The following is a 20,196-nucleotide window of genomic DNA, read 5'->3' as shown; positions in this document are numbered from 1 at the left end:
TATACCCCAAATTGAACTGTGGTTTCAGTATAATCCCTATCAAAACCCCAACTGACTTCTTTCCAAAAATTGGCAAGCTAATTCTAAAATCTGTATGTCAATTCAAGGGACCGAGAATAGCCAAAATGATCTTTAAAAAAAAAAAAAAGTTTATCTGTTCATTTTGAGAGACAGCGAGCATACACACCTGTGCAGAAGAGCAAACGTGAGCGAGTGTGAGTGGGGAAAAGTGTGAGCAGGGGAGGGGCAGAGGGAGAAGGAGAGGGAGCATCCCAAGCAGGCTCCATGCTGTCAGTGCAGATTGCAACACGGGGTTCCATCTCACAAACCATGAGGTCGTGACCTGAGCTGAAATCAAGAGCCGGCCACTTAACCAACTGAGCTACCCAGGTGCTCCAAAACGATTTTGACAAAGAACAACAAAATGGGAAGACTCACACGCCCTGGTTTCAAAACCTACTTCAAAACTACAGTAATCACGGTGTGGTACTGCCATAAGAACAGACATGTAAGCTGATGGAACAGAACTGACAGTCCAGGAATAAATCCTCACATTTATGGCCCACTGATTTTCAGCAAGGGTGCCAACACCATTCAATGTGGGAAGACTAGTGTTTTCAAATGATGCTGGGACAACCGTATACCCCCATGCAAAATAATGTAGTTGGATGCCTACACTTCACACCATATATAAATATTACCTCAAAATGAGTCAAAGACCTAAATGGAAGAGCTCAAGCTATAAAACTCTCAGGAGAGAAATCTGTATGACCTTGGATGTAGGCAACAGTTTCTTAGACATGACACAAAAAGCACAACAAACCAAAGGAAAAATAGATAAACTGGACTTTATTTAAAAATAACAAAACAACCCCAAACTATCATATGTCTGATACAAGTCTAGTATCCAGAATATCCAGAATATATAAAGAACTCTTAAAACTCAGTAAAAAGACAAATAATCAAATGTTTAAGTGGGTAAAGGATTTGAAGAGACATTTCGCCAAAGAAAATACATGAATGGCCAATAAGCACATGAAAAGATGCTCGATGTCTTAGGTCATTAGGGAAATATAAATCAAAGCTACAATGAGATACTACTCTACACTCACTAAGATGGCTATGATCGAACAGAGAGACAATGATAAGTGGTAGCAAGATTTGGGGAAACCAGAATCTTCATACATTGGTGGCAATGTAAAATGGTGTAGTCACTGTGGAAAACAGTTTGGCAGTTCCTCAAAAGGGTTAAATATAGAGTTACTACATGACCCAGCAATTCCACTCTTAGGTATGTACCCAAGAGAATTAAAAACATATGACCACACAAAAACTTGTACATGAATACTCATAGCGGCATTATTCATAAGAGCCAAAAAGTCAAAATAATCCAAATGTCCAATAACTCATGAATGGATGAACAAAATGTGACTGGAGCACCTGGGTGGCTCAGTCGGTTAAGCATCTGACTTTGGCTCAGGTCGTCATCTCACAGTTCATGAGTTCGAGCTCTACATCAGGCTCTGTGGTTTTGGATCCTCTGTCCCCCTCTCTCTCTGCCCCTTCCCCGCTTGTGTGTGCGCTCTCTTTCAAAAATAAAGAAACATTAAAAAACAGAATGAAGTACTGAAACATGCTACAACCGGATAAATCTGGAAGCCAACAAGCTCTGTGAAAGAAACGAGACACACATTTCGACGAAATGTCCAGAATAGGCAAATCCATAGGGGCAGAAGGTAAATTAGTTGTTGCCAGGGGCCTGGGAGGAGGCGAGAATGGGGAGTAAAGGCTGATGGGTATGGTATTTCTTTTGAGGGGGGTGATGACAATGTTCTGGAATTAGCAGTGATTATTGTCTATCAAAGTATACCATTGGACTATATACTTTATAATGTTGCATATTCTATTATGCGGACTATATCTCAATTTGAAAAAAAAAAAAAGAACCATGTTGTGATAAATAGAGAACCAGTTGCCAGGAGATCAAACATGTTAGTAGGTGGAGAAAAGGGGAGCGAAGATTCAAACTCTTCCACAACGGAGGTCAGAGGGAGTTAGAGGTGCGGCTGGGAGCCATGCATTTTTGTTCTTGCCTTGGAAACTCCCCTATTCGTCCTATTCCAGCCCATTCTTCTACGTTTTGTCAGGCCCATTAACATGTCGGGTTTGTGTAACACTAGTTAATATCCAGTCAGACAATGTTATGAAGAGAAAGAACGTGAGTGTCACATGTCTGGTTAAACACAGTTCCTCAACCTTGAGGCTCTGAATGTCCTTTGGCTTTGAAAAAATAAAAATGGCATTAATACCTACAAGCTTACTGGTGGGCTCTGTGCAAGTAAGCTCTTCCACGTGCGTGTCTTCCCCTGCCCACTGCTCCCCGCCACCCCCCGCGCCCACCCCCGGCTCCCTATTAAGAAAGACTATGACGAATTATGCAGCCAAAACAATTTAGTAGTTTGCTATCCTTCCCCCCAACTATCTCAGTGCTCTACCCCCACTGTCCCCCCCTCTTTCCTGGTAGCTCACCCATGGCCTTATACCCATCGGCTCAGTGCTTCCTCTTACCCAGGCAGCCCTCCTGCTGAGATGAATGCCCCGTGTTTACCTGTAGTGAAAACAAAATACAGGCCACTCCACATTATCCTATTTCCTCCTGTCTTTAGTGCCGCCTTTTCTTCATGGAGCTATTGTGCCTGAGCCAAGGGGAGAATGAGAACTGACCCGACAGGTTACATCTGCTGGACCGACAGCAACTGTTTTTCCACAGACTGCGATACGAACGAACGGTGGACATTGCACTAGAGATCATCTCCATTTCCGTTCAATTCCCTCATTTTACAGATAAAAGGTGTGCTGACTCAGGCTATTGGCTTTTGGATATTCGTGGGCTTATCTTTATGGGAGTAAAACATGACAACCGTTATCCTCAAAGACTGTCTCATAATCAAAGTTGAAGAAATACTGTTCTAGATTTTGTTTTTTAAAAAACTGTATCTTATTTGAAGAGGAAAACTCAAGTATTTTTGCAAAAGCTTTCTGTTGCAGAGCAACGGGACAGCCTAAAGGTAGCTCACAAAATAAGGGAACATTCCTTACGTGTTATTTTTTTTTTCTCCAAATTCTTCTACAGAGGTCCAGACAGATGGGCTACGTTTCCTTTCCATTAACTGAGGAGACAGAGAAGACTTGAGGACTGAAGCTTGTCACCACTGTCCTGAATGTACTGAAATCCTAACGGCTTTAGCTGAAAAAATGTCCAAAGCAGGCAGTGAAAATAAATTTCAAATAGGTCAAACTCCAAACTCTCTATGCTGGAATCCCAAGGCATGGAGGGAAAACTGGCTCCTTGGAGGAAAGCAGTTGAAGAAATAAGTAGAGTGATCTAGACCCTATTCCAGTATGTTTGAAGTACTTGGGGATAGAATAACCCCTTTCCTTTATTCATCTACATAGGTCCATGAGCCATGAGAACATGACTCCCCATGTGAAGCTCCTCAATACAAGACATCTAACGGCATCACGTAAATCCTTTCTCAGGGGTTGGGCGGGGGGGAGGGGCGAAGCCTAAAGAATCTGAAATGGTGAGCCTATGTTTTAATTAAAGTTCTGAGAATAGCCTTGAAGAGGAGTTTCTGGCAGTGAGGACCAGCCCAAGAAGCGAGGGCCCTGGAATCAGGCAGACCTAGGTCTGAATTCTGGCTGTCACTTCCTGGTGAAGGGACTTAAGTAACGAACGTCTCCGAGTCTTTTTAGCAGCATTTACCTCATAAGGCAACTTGAGGATCAAAGGAAAGAGCATGTGCAAAGCACCTAGCATAAGGCTGGGCACAGAGTGGGTGCCTAGCAGTGACGATGTGATATTTGCACCAGGCGGTGAGCAGGAAGCCTGGGGATGCCCATAGGTGGCATGGCCAGGAGCTCCAGAAGCATAGGGAAAAGGAGCTCCCTGCTCGAAAGGTCCTATTCCAGTGAGAAGCTGACTCCAAGGGACGACGCCCAAAAGGCCAGTTGTCATTCAGGTCCTACCTAGTGCCAGGGAATGCGGAATTGTATTACTCGCGAAGCTTCTGAAGTGGTTCTGTCACTTACTGACAGTGTGAACCTAGGCAAGTCACCCGATGTCTCTGAGTTTCAACTTCCTCATCCCCAAAATGAGGATACTACTACCTGTATCACAAGAGTTGCTGGAAAAACGAAAATGAAGTGCCGTGTGAGGGGCCACGTCCGGAGCACTTCCCACGTGCCAGGCTCTATTCTAAGAGTTTAAGACACATTGTCTTACTTGCAGCACAAGCGAAAGGTCTTAGCATAGTGCCGGAGCGCAGTAAATACCTAATAGAGGTAGGTATTAAAGAAATGATATGGGGCGGAGGAGCAACTACCATGCTTCCCAGAGAAAGAAGATGCCTTGGTATATACGTGGGAAGAATCAGATGCAGCTGGGAGAAGAAAAGTAATAGTTGGGTATGACTATGGCAAAGCTTTTGAACTACCACACACGGAATATAATAAAAGTTACCCTAAATCACCCCAAAAGGACAGCCCTGAGTTGTTATCTTCATCCTTAACGTTTATGCCTTTCCGAATCTGAGAAGAAGCTGCCAGGATTTCCAGTACATACCAAAAAGCGATGACAATATCCTGAAGTGTGTCAACTTTTGTGGGCACACAGCTGTCTAAAAGGAAGCAGATGCCGGTTGACTGGGGGAGCGTTAGGGCGTCTCTGTGACTGCGGCTCGAGTTTGCCTTCAGAGGGTGGCCACACCTACCTCAATGATATTCTCAACAATAATTCAAAAGGGGTAAGGCTTAGATTTTCCTTATTCTCCCTTAGAGCTTATGTTCTTGGCACAATACTGATGCGCCACACACGAGCCAGCATGTGAATGTGCTCTATCCCGAGAAGGTACGGCCTTTCTACGTCGTAGAGTCCTTCAGCTTCTAAAATCATGGAGCTCGTACTGTTAGAACCAATGAAGTGAATTTTTTAAAATAAGCCACCAGTCTGGACCTGTGTAGGTGAATGAAGGAGAAGCACTTTAAAGTCAGGAAAAAAAAAAAAACAACTATACTTAACATTTAGGATTATCAACCACTGTTGGTTTTCCATAATATATTTCATTCCTGATTTCATCTGAAAGAAACAGGATTATTACTACCATTCAAAAAGCGGTACCTTATCAATAAACTCTTGGCATGGCTTTGAGGTGGATTTCAGATTCAAAATAGACTTTACCACACCGCTAACGTGTTCACTCAGTGTTTATCAATAACGTAAGAGGCTTCATTCAAAAAACTTACTGAGATATAGTTACCTGAAACCCAGGGGTGAATCAAGGCCTTGTAGGGTCTGAACCTCATCTACTTTGGGAAATCCTGCCTCATCAAAACATGCAAAATTATGCGAACAGGAATTGCCAGGGTCCCTCCCAAGACTTTGGAAGGGGCCTATGTAAGTGAGGAGACCTGAAGTTTAAGCTTCAGTCAGTTCGAGATAAATCCACCTCAGCTGGGGCCCAACAGGTTTACAAACTTATTTAATGCTGGAGAAAATATTGTTTCAACTTATAAACACCCCAGTAATAAGTCACATAGGTAATAACGTGACTGAATTCACGGGATGGCATCTCCCCTGCGCATGCTCTCTTTCTCTCAGAATAAATAAATAAACGTTAAAAATAAAAAAGAAAAGAAAATTTGGCCCCAAACAAGGAGCCCAGCCTCCGATACACACTTAGTGTACTGTGATAATTTTTTGGAAGTTAACTGTGAATTCGTTTTAGTAGTACAGCTCTATTCAAACCACATTGAAAGGGCGGGCCTACGCCGGCCCACTCCATCTTGTTCTGTGTCCTTCACCTTGACCACACCTCCTCCCCTTGAGTAACCACCACCCCTCAACTGCCTAACAGGACTCTTCCCCAGGACCCTTCCCCAGCCAATCAGCTGAGGCCACAGCCATTACCTCACCAACTGCCACTAGGCCCCAATAAAACCTTTGCCCTTTTGAAACTGGCTCTCTCTCCCTGGTATCTCACCGCTGCCTCAGTGCAGATAGGGGATTGAGCTCGAGCTAGCTCCAATAAAGGCTCTTTTGCTTTTACATCGGACTCGGCACCCTGGAGGTATTTGGGGATCACGAATTCTGGGCATAACACACATGACATGAGTATTAATTTATTCTCAATACCAGCTAGCTCTGGTTCTTTAATTACCTTTTTCTGTCATGTAAGATTGATGAGGGAGCATGGGGCAAGTTGAGGGCAAAATACAAGTTAGCACATGCCCCCACCCCAGGTGGGATATGTGTGATTCTGGCTGCTCGAGGACAAAGGAAAGGAAAGGAAACAAATGGTTAACTGATAGAGATCTCAGTGGGGCAAGACAGGAGTTTCCATCAGTTTACAAATATCTTAGTAAATTACAAGAAAAAGGCCATCTTTTTCTCCTTCCAGTATGAAAGATTCTTGGGGACAGTCCCTGTATATTCTTTGTACCCCCAGTACTTAGTACATGGTCGACATAGAGTGCGCGTGGCACGGATTGTTTTTCAATGAATTCATTCATTCTTATCAACGGATTCCACCCTATTTAATTGTCCTGTATTGCCTACATAACTATGAAATTCAGATTCTTAGAAGAGACTCTTGGTGTTATAAGATGCTTAGTAGAGGTGGTGAGTTTTAAGACATTATATTGACACCACTAAAACCTCTTGGTGGAGAAACTCAATGAGCCCGTTCTCTGGCATGCTGGCGAAACAAAAAACTGACCCTCGGTATTCTTTCCCCAAGTTAGGCATCAGCAAATTAATGAGAGGAGAGAGGAGGCCCCTGCTCTTGGGCACCCGCAGGAACTTACTCCAGCTCCAGACACACCGTAAACACTTTCATCTAACGGAAGATAAGCTGTGAAATCGGATTTCTGAACCACAAGACAGTAAGACAGTCTTTTCCAGCGTCTGCTTTAGAGGAGGGTCTTCAACCTTGAGTCTAAAAATCCCCCTCAGGCCACTGAACATGCCCAGTATGATTTGCTTTTTTACAGAGAAATCACAGAATGTTCCGGCTGAAAGGGAATAACACACTTCTTAATTGAAGAGTGGTCAGGAAAGAAAGCACATGGAGGAGAGCAGTGCCCTGCGGCAGGTATTCAGGAGTTCTTTCTGCTTTCCTGATGGCTGAGGAAGCACCCACACCTGTTGCTGCCTGGAGAACTCTGTGCTAAACTTAGTTCTTTGAAGTTCTCTTTTGCATAGGAAACTTGCACATGAGCCGGAATCAAAGTTAAATTCAAAAGTGGATTTCAAGGACCATGCACACCTTGGGGAAGCATCACTGTCACGAATTCCCATGATAATACTGACTTGGGTGTTACTTGCTTGGGGCTTTCATTGCTCACACAAAGCTGGGTACGAGGGAGGGCAGAGAGTGCCATTTAGGAGTTAAGACAAGTCTCTTGGCCTCTTTGTACCTTAGTTTCCTCATTTGAAAAAAAAATGGATTTTAAGACCTACTTTCCAGAATTCATACTGGGTTTATTAACACACACCTAACCAGTCACTGTATGATATTTTTACATGTAGTTTTTTTTTTTTTTTAACATGTATTCATTTTCTATTTCACTTACAGCTTGTGTAAAAACTGCATTCCATGCCAGGCCTGAAATGTTCCAAAGCTCAGCTCGGTGAGTAAATTGCAACCAAGATTTCTACACACACCAAAAAACAAACAAACAAACAAACAAACAAAAAACAAAAAACAAGACACAAACGAAGAAGAAAAAAAAGATATTCTTTCAGAATATTTATCCTTTGGCAGTGATTCTAATTTATAGATAACGAAACATAACCACAATACTCTCTCCATACACTAAAGAAATCTCACTATTTAAAAAAATAGCCTTTTTAAAAAAATATCTGCATGAAAGATTTATACTTTCATGTTTATACATGTGGTGCATTAGATACAAATCAGTAAATGCTCAACAAATACTTGTGTTAAGTAAGTATTTTTTTCTAGAGAAGTAAGTTTATTTCTCTAGAAAAATGTTTCACAACTTTAGCACTGTTGAGATTTATGGTTGGATAATCTTTGTTATGGGGGGGGGGTGCTGCCCTGTGAACTGTAGGGTGTGACAGCAGCCCTGGTCTCCACCCACTAGATGCCAGGAGCACATCTACAGTCTGACAATCAAAAATGTCTCTAGGCACTACCAAGTGTCACCTGGATGCAAAATCACCCTGGCAGAGAACTGCTGCTCTAGAACGATTCACTCTGATCTCTATAATAACTCTCACACCAAACTTTGCCACAGACAAAAAAGATTTGCTACATAATTTTAGTAGCTTTCGACTAATAAAGTTTCATTCATTCAAAGTGAATAACAAAGAGGTTTACAATTAAGTTTAATAAAAATTCCAAATATAATGAAATTATATTTGTAACTTACATAAACTGCAAAAAAGGTAGTGATTCAAATGTACGTCTTTCAATAGATTGTATTTTATTGCAGGATAAATCTCTAGGAAAAGGAAAAGGAAAATATTGCCTCAATTAGCTCTAAGATATCTAATTAGTAGGATGATAGTATTGAATAAGTAGCTTTTGGCTAAACTCTGAGTATTAGGAATTGTTATTTGAACCTTCCAGAGCCCCTAACCCTGCCCTCACCTTTCTTAAGAGTCTCACCATTGTGATCTTCATACATAAAACATACAACTATAGATCTTGATAGATCTTGGAAGTAATCTTTCCTGAGAGCAGAAGAATTGATTAAATGACTTTTTGTGGCCTCATCAATTTCTAAATTATGAGCTCAAAGTTGTGATCTCCACATATAATTTCTAATATTAAAAGGGATATTCTCACATTAGCACACCTTCCTGGTTTAGTTCTATTTCTCGACACCAAGTCAATACCAGAGGAGATAAAAGATACCTTTTCGTTTAACTCGAAAAGAAGTTACTCCTCTAATCAATACCTAACTTTGAACGAACTCAGAATTATATTATCATCTTAATAGAAATTTATTTTTGGTTGTACATTGCCTAAACGGTCTATGAATTTATCAACTGCTTCAGTTGCAAGTGGGGCCAACAAAAAAACAACATGGTACTGGATTTTTTTTTGGAAACACCCATTCTTGATTATAGTTGACCCTCTTATTTCCATTGATTTCAGCTGAGTCCCTCACTTTCCACCTACATGGGTACGACCATCTTCTGACTGGCATTTTCATCTCTGGTCTCTCCCATTCTAATCTATACTGCACACAGTCACCAGATTAATTCTCCAGGAGTGGTTTTCAAATATCAGAGTCACTTGGGAACTTACTCAAGATGCAAATTCTCAGCTCTACTCTGGACTGAGTGAATCAGGAACTGTGGAGGTGGAACCTGTGTTCTGACAAGGCCTCCAAGTGACCCTGGTGCAGTCTAAAGTTTGTCCTAGAGCACTGCCGTGATAACACGGTAGCTTGGCATATTATCCAAGGCCTTCAAAATCCTAAATCTGGCTCTAGTTTCCTACTCTACAGATACCAAAGAAATTTCTCCTGCATTTTGCCTTTCACTCACTCTATTTTGCAAGCATATTCTTCCCAAGATGTCTATCCGATGATACGTCATAGCCATTCAAGGTTCTGTTCAAACAGCATTTCTCTAGTAACTTCCCTGATCCAACTTGAAGTCTTCCCCCCTCTTCTATGTTCCAAAAACAACTTATACTTCTCATGGCCCAAATCCATTTCTTCCCCTCCCCCTCTCCTCCTCCTCCTTCTTCTCCTTCTTTGAATTTTTTAAAGTAGACTCCACGCCCAACCTGGGGCTTGAACTCACGACCCTGAGATCAAGAGTCGCATGCTCTACTGACTCAGCCGGTCAGGTGCCCCAATTTCTTCTCAATATAGTTATTCTGGCATTGCATTTCCTCTGGGCATAAACTCCATGAAAGTATGGACTAGTCTTGCTCATCTGCGTTGTCTACTGTGTTTAAAACTGATGCGTGGACAAAGAACAAACTCAAATATTTATAAAATAAATTAACAGCTGGGTAGTGAGTAGAAGGAGCAAAATGACTGAAAAGAAATGTGGTTTTATGACTTTGTGGCTCCCTCTTCTGCACTCTGTCAGTGCTTCACCATCCACTTAGTGCTTATGCGTTATGGTTGAAGCTTCTGTTGATTTTCCCTGTGAAATCATGAGTTCCTACAAGGGTGGGAAGCCTGTCTTAACCATCTGCGTGCCTATGGTACTGGGCATAGGGCCTGTCCCATTCTTTTTTAGGTTTTGATTCACATTTTTTTTTGAATGAATGAATGAGAACACTTCACCTAACATGAAATAATTGGCTTACAAAGTACCTCATAGTAGAAGTAATGAAAGGCCCAATCCATTGCGCAGTTTGTCTCTTTTGTTTTTCTCCAAACTGTGTTTGTAACGTTTGGAGCCCAGATGGCAGAGGTAGCCAAGAGGACCAATACAAAGTGGTTGTCCCCTAAGACTTGGAAGGTTTGATAATTTGGAGGACTATTTTTAGTGTCATACGAGATTCTTTTTACTCACTACCCTTAAGCCTTCCACGTTTGCAAGAAGAATCTATTTTCTAAAGCACATCATTAATAAGGATTAATGAGGGGCGACTGGATGGCTTAGTCGATTGAGCATCTGATTTCGTTCGGTTCAGGTCATGATCTCACTGCTCATGAATTTGAGCCCCGCATCGGGTTCTGGGCCAACAGCTCAGAGACTGAAGCCCACTTCGGATTCTGTGTCTCCCTCTCTCTCTGTGCCTACCCTGCTCATACTCTGTCTCTCTCTGTCTCTCTCTCTCTCTCTCAAAAATAAACAAACATTAAAAAAAATTTTTAAAAAGGATTAATGAAATACACAGCTTTGGATGGCATGGGCAAAGAATAAACACTGAACCTCCATAGCAAAGAACATTAGTATCTCTGTGTGTCTAATGTACAGAGCTATATGCAAACATTTCTTCCTTGACAATGAGGCTGGAGAGATGTTTATTCTGTAACTAGCGAAGTTAGAGGCATTTCTGATGTTTGTTTAGTGTAAACATTTCTAACTATACCACTTAACCATCATTATATTTTTAAAGATTTCATTTTTTTTAAGTAATCTCTATACCTAACATGGGGCTCTAACCTACAACCTCGAGATCAAGAGTTGCAGACTCTAATGACTGAGACAGCCACATGCCCCTTAGCCATCATTTTTTTTTTTTTTAAATTTTTTTTTTTTCAACGTTTATTTATTTTTGGGACAGAGAGAGACAGAGCATGAACAGGGGAGGGGCAGAGAGAGAGGGAGACACAGAATCGGAAACTGGCTCCAGGCTCTGAGCCATCAGCCCAGAGCCTGACGCGGGGCTCGAACTCCCGGACTGCGAGATCGTGACCTGGCTGAAGTCGGACGCTTAACCGACTGCGCCACCCAGGCGCCCCAGCCATCATTTTTTTAATGTTTGTTTATTTTTGAGAGAGACAGAGACAGAGCATGAGAGGGGGGAATGGCAGAGAGAGAGGGAGACAGAATCTGAAACAGGCTCCGGGCTCTGAGCTGTCAGCACAGAGCCCGACACGGGGCTCGAACCCACAAACTGTGAGATCACGACCTGAGTCAAAGTCAGACGCCCAACCAACTGAGCCACCCAGGAGCCCCAACCCCTTAACCATCATTTTAAACATCTATTTTTATGGTGGCATAAGAATTTCCACACCGATCACAGGAATCTGCTCCTGAAGCCAAGAGCACACTGTATGTTAGCTAACTTAACAATAAATTACATAAAAAATAATAATAAAAAAATAAACTAATAAAATTTCCCACACTGAAATCCTTAATCTGTTCTCTTGATAATTTAATATGTACTTGGTAATACTGCTTACATAATTCACCTGCTTAGTTAAATATTTAATATTTAAATATTTAATTTAGATTAAATTATTTAAAAATTCTGGGTTAATGGCATTCAAATTAACGTAAGTGTTCTATATTCTCTTGTCTTGTAGGTGACAATTTGAGGTTAACTTCAATTCCTCTCATTTTACTAAGCCAACTTTTTCAAACCTTTTCTGTGAAGGCCAGACAGTAAATATTTTAGGCTTTGCAGGCCATATACGGTCTCTGTCACATATTCTCTGTTTCTTTCTCTTCTTTTCTCTTTTACAGCCCTTTAAGAACATGAAAATCATTCTGAACTCATAGGTTGTATCAAGACAGACCATACACAGGATTTGATCCATGGGCCATAAGTAATAAATATAAATAAAGGCAGATGGTATATGAACACTTACATAACAAGGTTCATATGGGTGTCCATAATTGCTCAGACCTCATTACCCTCTTTCCTCTACAACTGAAGGGCTTTTTCCTATATCTTGTCTATAAAATTAAGAAGTTGAAAATGCATAGGAGGTATTTAATGCTAGAGATGGGCTGGGTCCCCACAGACTTACAGAGTTATAGAATTTAATAGAATTATAGAATTCTACTGTTAGAAGAAATTGCTGCAATTATCTAATTTGAACCCTGTATTTTTTAATAAATAATATAACTAAAAACTCATAATAAATGATGAACTGATTAACTTACAAATACTGGAGGGATAGCAGGCCTTCAAATGTGTCTTTATGTAATTCGGTCAGATAATTTTCACTGAGAATTCTGCAAAATGAAAAGGTCATTTCTGGGTCAAAATGCAAAATAGCTACAACTATTTGCTACACAGGACCGCTAGATGTGAGAGAAACCTGGGTAATGGTGCCACCAAATACACTAATTCTTATTTAATGTAGGGATGGCGATCTCTGCTGTTTGATTCAAATCTTTTCTTCTCACATACTCCTTTGTCTCTCTCTCTCTCTCTCACACACACACACACACACACACACACACACACACACCCCTATCCACTCTTCACACCAAAATGTGCATTTAATGCCTACTCTCTGGATCACAAAATCTCTGTTAGAACCCAGCCCTGAGTGGCAAAAACATGGACAGAACTGCCACTTCCTCCTCTCTTTTCCCAAATGTTATTGTGGAAGCCCTATTTATAACCATATCAGTGTTACAAGTGAAGCCATCTAATTTTTTTCCCCAACTAAAAAATATCTGTGAGAACTAAAGATGTGCATAAAATGCACATAACATAAATGCTCAGTTTAATAAGTATAGAGTAAATACCCGTGTAACACTATTTGTTCATTCTACTGTTGGTGGATACTAGATTTTTCTAATTTTTAGTTATTATAAACAGTGCTGCTTTGAATATTTTTCTGTTTATATCCTAGTACACATTTGCCTAAGGTTCTCCAGGATTTAACAGGGGTACAAAATTGCCTTCCTGAGAGGTTGTGCTATTTCAAGCTGGCAGATTGAAACATGCCAAGTCTCTACCAAACTCCAAACTGCACCAAAGTCCCTAAGAATGATTAGAAAAGATACAATTAGAAATTCCACAACCTTAGCTCAAAGCCAAGGGAGTAGCTCCACAAACACTCCCCACCAGAAATGCCTTGGAGCCACCTACAGGGTGATTAGCTGGGATACTGCAGTAGGACCAAGGACAGCACATCAACCCCACATCCTTCCTCCTTGGATCTGGCAGCAAAGGGTGTTTTCTTCCAGGCAGGAGCCATTGGTGTTAGAAGGGGGCAGGGTCCCAGAACCCTGGAGGAAGGGTATACACTCTGACTAGCCATTAGAAGTCACCTCCCACCTCTTCTTTAACTCTCAGGGGGACCTGTCACCAATAACAAGGCCCGTGGTTCATTTCACCTCTTCCTTAGGACCAGAAAACAGAAGCAAGTCAAATCTCAACTACAAAGATAAATTGCACTCAGGAATGACCAAATGGAGTGAGAAAGCCAATTCTATTCAGGACAGAAAATAAAAAACAAATATAACAGCTTATAGTCAATGACACAGTTAACAGAGAAAACACAAAAGGATTTGAGAATACCAACATTAATGGGGCACCTGCGTGGCTCAGTCGGTTAAGCATCCGACTTCGGCTCAGGTTGCAGTCCATGGGTTCAAGCGCTGCACTGGGGCTCTGTGCTGAAGCTCAGAGCCTGGAGCCTGCTTCAGATTCTGTGTCTCCCTCTCTCTCTGCCCCTCCCCAACTTGCGCTCTCTCTCTCTCTCTCTCTCTCTCAAAAATAAACACTATAAAAAATTTAGAATAGCATCATTAATATATCCTCAGACAGAGGTAAACAGTACATCTAATAAAAAGAACCAACTCAAGATTATATGAATGAAAAGCATTATCATTAGTAAAAAAACTCAGTCTATGAGCAGCAGAAATGGTTGTTGAATAAATTAGAAAACTTGAGAGATCTGGCCACTGATTTCTTACCAATACTTGAAATGATATGTATTTATTATATTTACATATTTGTTTTTATACTATATATTTGTAAACCCCTTGACAAGTGGGATATTTGGTCAGTTTTGTTCTTGAGCTTATATCCCTGGCATGTAAAACAGTTCCTGGGACATAGGAGATGCTCCATAAATATTTGTTGAATGAATTCAGAAAGTGACAGGTATCAATTTGCAAATATACTGCTTTTAATTAAAACAAATCATTCATTTATCATCATTTATGAGAATAAGTACAACTTCACAGGAAAACAAATGTCTTTCTCCACCTCCACCCCAATTTGTGACTCAATCTTTTGAGACAAGAACCTTTTGAGAATTTCATAAAAGCTATGGAATGGACCCTTTCCCTAGAAAACTGCACTTTCTTGAATACGTGCAAAGGTGTGCATGAGATTTCAATTTGCAGACCATCCCTTTAGGGCTCAGGTCCGTGAATAGAATGGACTGAATTTGTGGGTGCCAAACTTGGATGGAAAATGAAATCACATCTCTATTTTCACAAACCTCTAACTAGAATTAGCATTTCCTTCCATTATGAATGTAGGCAACAAACCACAGATTAGTATAGTTAATTTGGTCCCCAGCAGAAATCAGATATTTTCATATCACATATTTGGCATGGATATCTCAAACTATCATTTATTCTCATCAGTACTTTGAAGTTATAACAGTTAGTAGGCCTACCATTATATTTTGTTATTTAATATTCTAACAGAAGCAGATTTATTGCTATATCACTAATCTTTTTAAAAAATTTTTGAAAACTCTATTTCCACATAATTTCCTTTTCCTATATATTTTAACTTATTATACATTTGAAAACATTATCCCAAGAACATAAGCTTCTGCAGATCATCAATAGATATATAGAAGGGTGCCTGGGTGGCTCAGTCTGTTAAGTGTCCGACTTCAGCTCAGGTCACGATCTCACGGTTCGTGGGTTCGAGCCCCACATTGGGCTCTCTGCTGACAGATCAGAGCCTGGAGCCTGCTTCCAATTCTGTGTCTCCCTCTCTTTCTGCCCCTCCCCTGTTCATGCTCTGTCTCTCAGCAGTAAATAAATGTTAAAAAAAAAATTAAAAAAAAATTGATATATAGAAAAAAAGGTTAAAAATCCTGCCCCAGGGGACTATTGACCCATACTTAAAAACTTCTGTCTTACAAGGCATAACCCTCAAGCTGAATTAGAAATCATCAAATCTTGGGGCACCTGGGTGGCTCAGTTGGTTAAGTGTCTGACTTCGGCTCAAGTCATGATTTCACAGTTTGTGGGGTCGAGCCCCACATCAGGCTCTGTGCTGACAGCTCGGAGCCTAGAGCCTGCTTTGGACTCTGTGTCTCTCTCTCTCTCTCTCTCTCTCTCTCTCTCTCTCTCAAAAATAAATAAACATTTAAAAATTTTTTAAGAATCATCAAATCTTACCAGATTCATGTTCTAGTATATAAACTACCAAATACATGCTTTTCAAAAAATATTTTTTTAATTTGTTTATTTTTTAATAGGTAATATATCTTTGCATGGCTCAGAATTCCAAAGGTATATAATACACAATTCAAAGTTTTTCTCCTACCCCTGTCCCCCAGCCTACCCACTCTCTCCACTCTCTCTTGTTTCTTGTGCCAAATTACTTTCATTTTTCTTACAAGTTTGGGAAATAAGATCTCCAAGTTAGATACTATCATGAGAAAATATAAACTATATATAGTATTTAAGAAATTCATAAAATTCATAAGAAAACAACTACCTTATTCTACCATTTGTCTCTTACCAGTAAGGTTATCAGACTAAGGGGCAGGGGGGAATCTACTTCAGGGGGATCATAATCCCTACATTTAGATTACTATGACTGTTATGTCTTTTATTATTAATTCAGAAGTCATTTATGACTTATCTACCCAAGTTGAACTAATGATATGACACACAATCTGTCATGAAAAATGCCAATTACTTCGAGTATAATATTGTTTCCAAAATTACTTGTGTCTACACTGACTTTTTCTACAAATCAATTTAAAAAAAAGATAACAAAAAAATCGGCAAAGGACAGAAAATTCAGACAAGAAACACAAATGCCCAGGAAACATACAGAGATACTTAAATGTATAAGTAATCAGAAAAATTCAAATTCAGAAGGGACCCATTTTATTCACCCACCAGATCAGCCAAGAAATGGAGAATATCCAAGAGTGGGAGGGTAGGAGGAAATGAATGCTGTCATGGTGTATGGATTGGTGTGTAAATTGGCACAACTTTTTTGAGGGCAATTAAAATTGTATATATCGGCATCATCTTCATCCCAACAATTCCATTTCCAGGGATCTATTCTACAGAAATACCCACCCACGTACACAAAGATGCATGTATGAGGTGGTCCATGCAGCAATGCATGTAATAAGAAAACTGGACACAGCCTAAACATCCATCAAGAGGGGAATTATTAAATCGTAATACACTCATACTATGGAATAGTATGCAGCAGCTTGCATGGATGGGGTAACCCTCTATGTACTGGAAGAAAAAAAGTCTAAGACATACCACAAAGCAAAAGAATCGAGTTGTAGGATGTTACAATTTATGTAAAAAAAAGATAAGAAAATCACACAACAAACCTACTTTGCTGTAAATATGTATGTAGGCAAATGCATGGAAAAAGGTCTGGAAGGATATATACTAAATCCAGAGTAGTGGCTATCCCAGCAGTGGGGGGATTAGAAGATAAGGCAGGTGTTCACTATATCTGTTATTTCATCAAAAAAAATTTTTTTAATGTTTATTTATTTTTGAGACAGAGAGAGAGAGGGAATGAATGAGCAGGAGAGGGGCAGAGAGAGAGGGAGACAGAATCCGAAGCAGGCTCCAGGCTCTGAGCTGTCAACACAGAGCCCAACGTGGGGCTTGAACCCACAAACCGTTGAGATTATGACCTGAGCCGAAGTTGGACACTTAACCGAATAAGCCCCCCAGGCCCCCCTGTTATTTCATTTTTATATATTGAGACTATAATCATGTATTCCTTGTATAATGGAAAATAAGTTGAAATTGATTCTAACTTTAAAGGGAACCTGCCAAATTTAATTTTTAAAATAAACACAGATGGGGCGCCTGGGTGGCTCAGTCGGTTAAGCGGCCGACTTCAGCTCAGGTCATGATCTCGCGGTCCGTGACTTTGAGCCCTGCGTCGGGCTCTGTGCTGACAGCTCAGAGCCTGGAGCCTGTTTCAGATTCTGTGTCTCCCTCTCTCTGACCCTCCCCCGTTCATGCTCTGTCTCTCTCTGTTTCAAAAATAAATAAACGTTAAAAAAAAAAATTAACACAGAATTGCAATCGGTAGAGGTTGAGTTGGGACATGGAAGGGGAAACACCTTTCCTCAGAGCTACTGACTTCAAAGTTCTGGACCAAGAAGGACCTTAGAATGCAGTTAGTTTTTTTTTTTTTTTTTTTTTTTTTTTGTATTCGTATTTGGAGAGAATATACTCACAGTTTCTCAGCCCAACGGTATCCCTTCCATACATTTTCATCAATGTAAGAAATAGAGTTTCCTTGGAAATTTCTGTGAAGAAACACAGTTCAGATCCTTGAATAGGTAGGAAAGGAATGAACGGAATAAATAAGAGAATCACTGGCAACCTTGTGGGGAATATTCCAATGCAGTAAATGCCAACTTTCTACTTTCCGCAGCTATCAGCATCCCAGGTGGTGCAATTAATAAAGAGCTAGCGTGGGGCCACTGGCACAAACAAGGCAGCTCCTTAGAACGTGAACTTCCTATTTGTTCCATTCCTTGGGTAGATAACGCCTGTTAATTACTCTGGAGGTAAGTATTTTTTTCCCCCAAATCACTTATGTGTCTAAAATGGTTCCTTCCACAAATCAATGAGAAAATAATAATTCAACGAAAAAAATGGTAAAAAATGTACCATTATCAGCAAACAAATGTAAAGAAGCCCTCTACTGAAACCTCTCTAGGTGTTAGAAAGATAAGGGAAGTTAGAAATTAGAAGAACTAACATGGAAAGATTTCTTAGACATATTACATAGGGAAAAGCAACAAATCACTGGGCAAGGAATTAAAAAGTATCCCCTCATTAGGAAATTAGGAAAAAATGCAAAGGAAAGAGATGGGAAGGAAGGACACACACCAAAAAGGTGACAGGAGTTACCTTATGAGAGGTAGGGAGGGTGGGGTGGGATTTTCACGTTTTATCCTCTATACCTGTGACATTGAAAACAAAAAAAAGTATCCATGATAATTCATGTATCCATGAATTACACATGTTTAAAAGAAGCTATTAAATGCCTGAGGTTCAGTTTCAACCGCTAACTCTGCGTATGACTTTGAATCTTTACCTTTAGTTTTGTCCTCTTCCCTCAGCAACAGCTTACCTGGTCAGTTTATATACACATTTTTTTCAGGGGAGTCGGGAATAAATTCAAAACAGATACCCATCTGGTGGACATGTGCCTGGTGGACATTTCCAGTCAACCTGAAGCCTTCTGGTTGCTCTACGTTCCCTGGTAAAAGATGCCTCAACTTCCATCATTCTCCTTATCTGGGACAGAAGTTTCAGAGTAATATCTGAGTTTTCTCTTTCCCGTGCACACCCCACCCGCGACTGTCATCAGTTAGTCTATCTTGTCACTTCCTCCTTTGCAGTGCTCTCAAGGCTTTTCTTTCGACTCTTTTCAGCCACTCTGATTCGGCCCCTTGTTACTTGACTCCCAGGTTTTGTTAGAACATTCTATCTGGTCTCGCTGGATCAAGCTCTCCTCTCCAGATCGCCCTACGTGGGGAACTGAAAATAATCCTCTTGTTTCAATGGTCTGTATCTCATGCTTGAAAACTTTCAGTGGCTCTCTATAACTCAGAATGTAACGTTCAAACCTCTCTAGCTGATAGTCAAGGTTTCTCGTAATTGGATCTTTAACTGCTAAACCTAATTCTTGATTCCTGATCACTCCTGCAGCCATGCCTTTGCCTAGACTTATACCCATTTTTTCTCTATTTAACACATCAGAGCCACTCTTTAAGTCTCAGCTAAAGTGTTAGCTTATCCATGCAGCTCTCCCTGACCTCCATACTCCACTGATTACAGAGTCTGCTGAATTCCAACACCCATGGTACCTCTTTTAGTACTTAATTACATGCCCCCTCCCTTTTTATGACCACTTCCTTTCTTCCCACCTGTCATTTCATGTTCTGAAGACGACTGCATCCTAGTGTGGCGCCCATAGTACTTACTCTTGGGTTGGGCCCAAACTGAGTACTGTATGTGGAAGGCCGGGGGTCAAAGATGAGGTCTGGGGAATCAAAATAATAACAGCTAACACTCATATTTTGCCAGGCACTGATCCAAGTGCTTCATATGTATTACCTCATCTAGATCTCACAATAATCCCATGAGGTGGTAACTATCATAATTTCCATTTCACAGAAAAGGAAACTGAGTCACAAAGCTAATAGATGACAGACCTCGGCCCAAACGCAGGCCATCTAGTTCCAGAATCTCTACTCTTCACTACTCTGTTGTATCCTATTATAGAGGATGGAGCAAAAATGGGAGAGTAGAGGTTAAGGAATAAAATAATGGGGCTAAAAATTGGATAAGGAAAAAGAATAAGGACAATTACAAGTAAAAGATTGGAGAAGGGCGAACAGTAGTAAAAAGGAAAATGAAGATAAGGGATAGTTGACAAAGAAAAGGTAAAAACAGAAAGTCAGTCAACGCGGTTGGGGAGATGAGGAAGGCCCAGGACGACATTGAGGAAGAGACTGCCATGTGAA

At 40.6% G+C, this 20,196-nt stretch overlaps 1 protein-coding gene across 21 annotated transcripts in view; it reads right to left on the bottom strand.

Moving 5' to 3' along the window:
- LOC125158396 (RAD52 motif-containing protein 1-like) overlaps positions 1 to 20,196 on the bottom strand; it is a 58,853-nt gene that overhangs the window by 22,975 nt on the left and 15,682 nt on the right. For 4 of the 21 annotated variants that reach the window (XM_047845354.1, XM_047845357.1, XM_047845356.1 and 1 more), the window contains 4 exons: positions 17,893 to 17,964; positions 12,614 to 12,685; positions 8,455 to 8,526; positions 7,633 to 7,713 (listed from right to left, as the gene is read on the bottom strand). In XM_047845354.1, the coding sequence (XP_047701310.1) occupies positions 7,633 to 7,713; positions 8,455 to 8,526; positions 12,614 to 12,685; positions 17,893 to 17,964 (297 nt within the window). Of the gene's footprint in view, positions 1 to 2,529; positions 2,609 to 3,099; positions 3,248 to 3,268; positions 5,015 to 7,632; positions 7,714 to 8,454; positions 8,527 to 12,613; positions 12,686 to 17,892; positions 17,965 to 18,587; positions 18,628 to 20,196 lie in introns of those variants that run through there. The other 17 variants (XR_007149389.1, XR_007149394.1, XM_047845358.1 and 14 more) reach the window with 9 other exon arrangements.

Source organism: Prionailurus viverrinus, unplaced genomic scaffold (genome assembly GCF_022837055.1).
Source record: "Prionailurus viverrinus isolate Anna unplaced genomic scaffold, UM_Priviv_1.0 scaffold_35, whole genome shotgun sequence".
NCBI lineage: Eukaryota > Metazoa > Chordata > Mammalia > Carnivora > Felidae > Prionailurus > Prionailurus viverrinus.
Note: the sequence above shows the minus strand (reverse complement) of the source record. Positions and strands in the feature narration are given on the sequence as shown.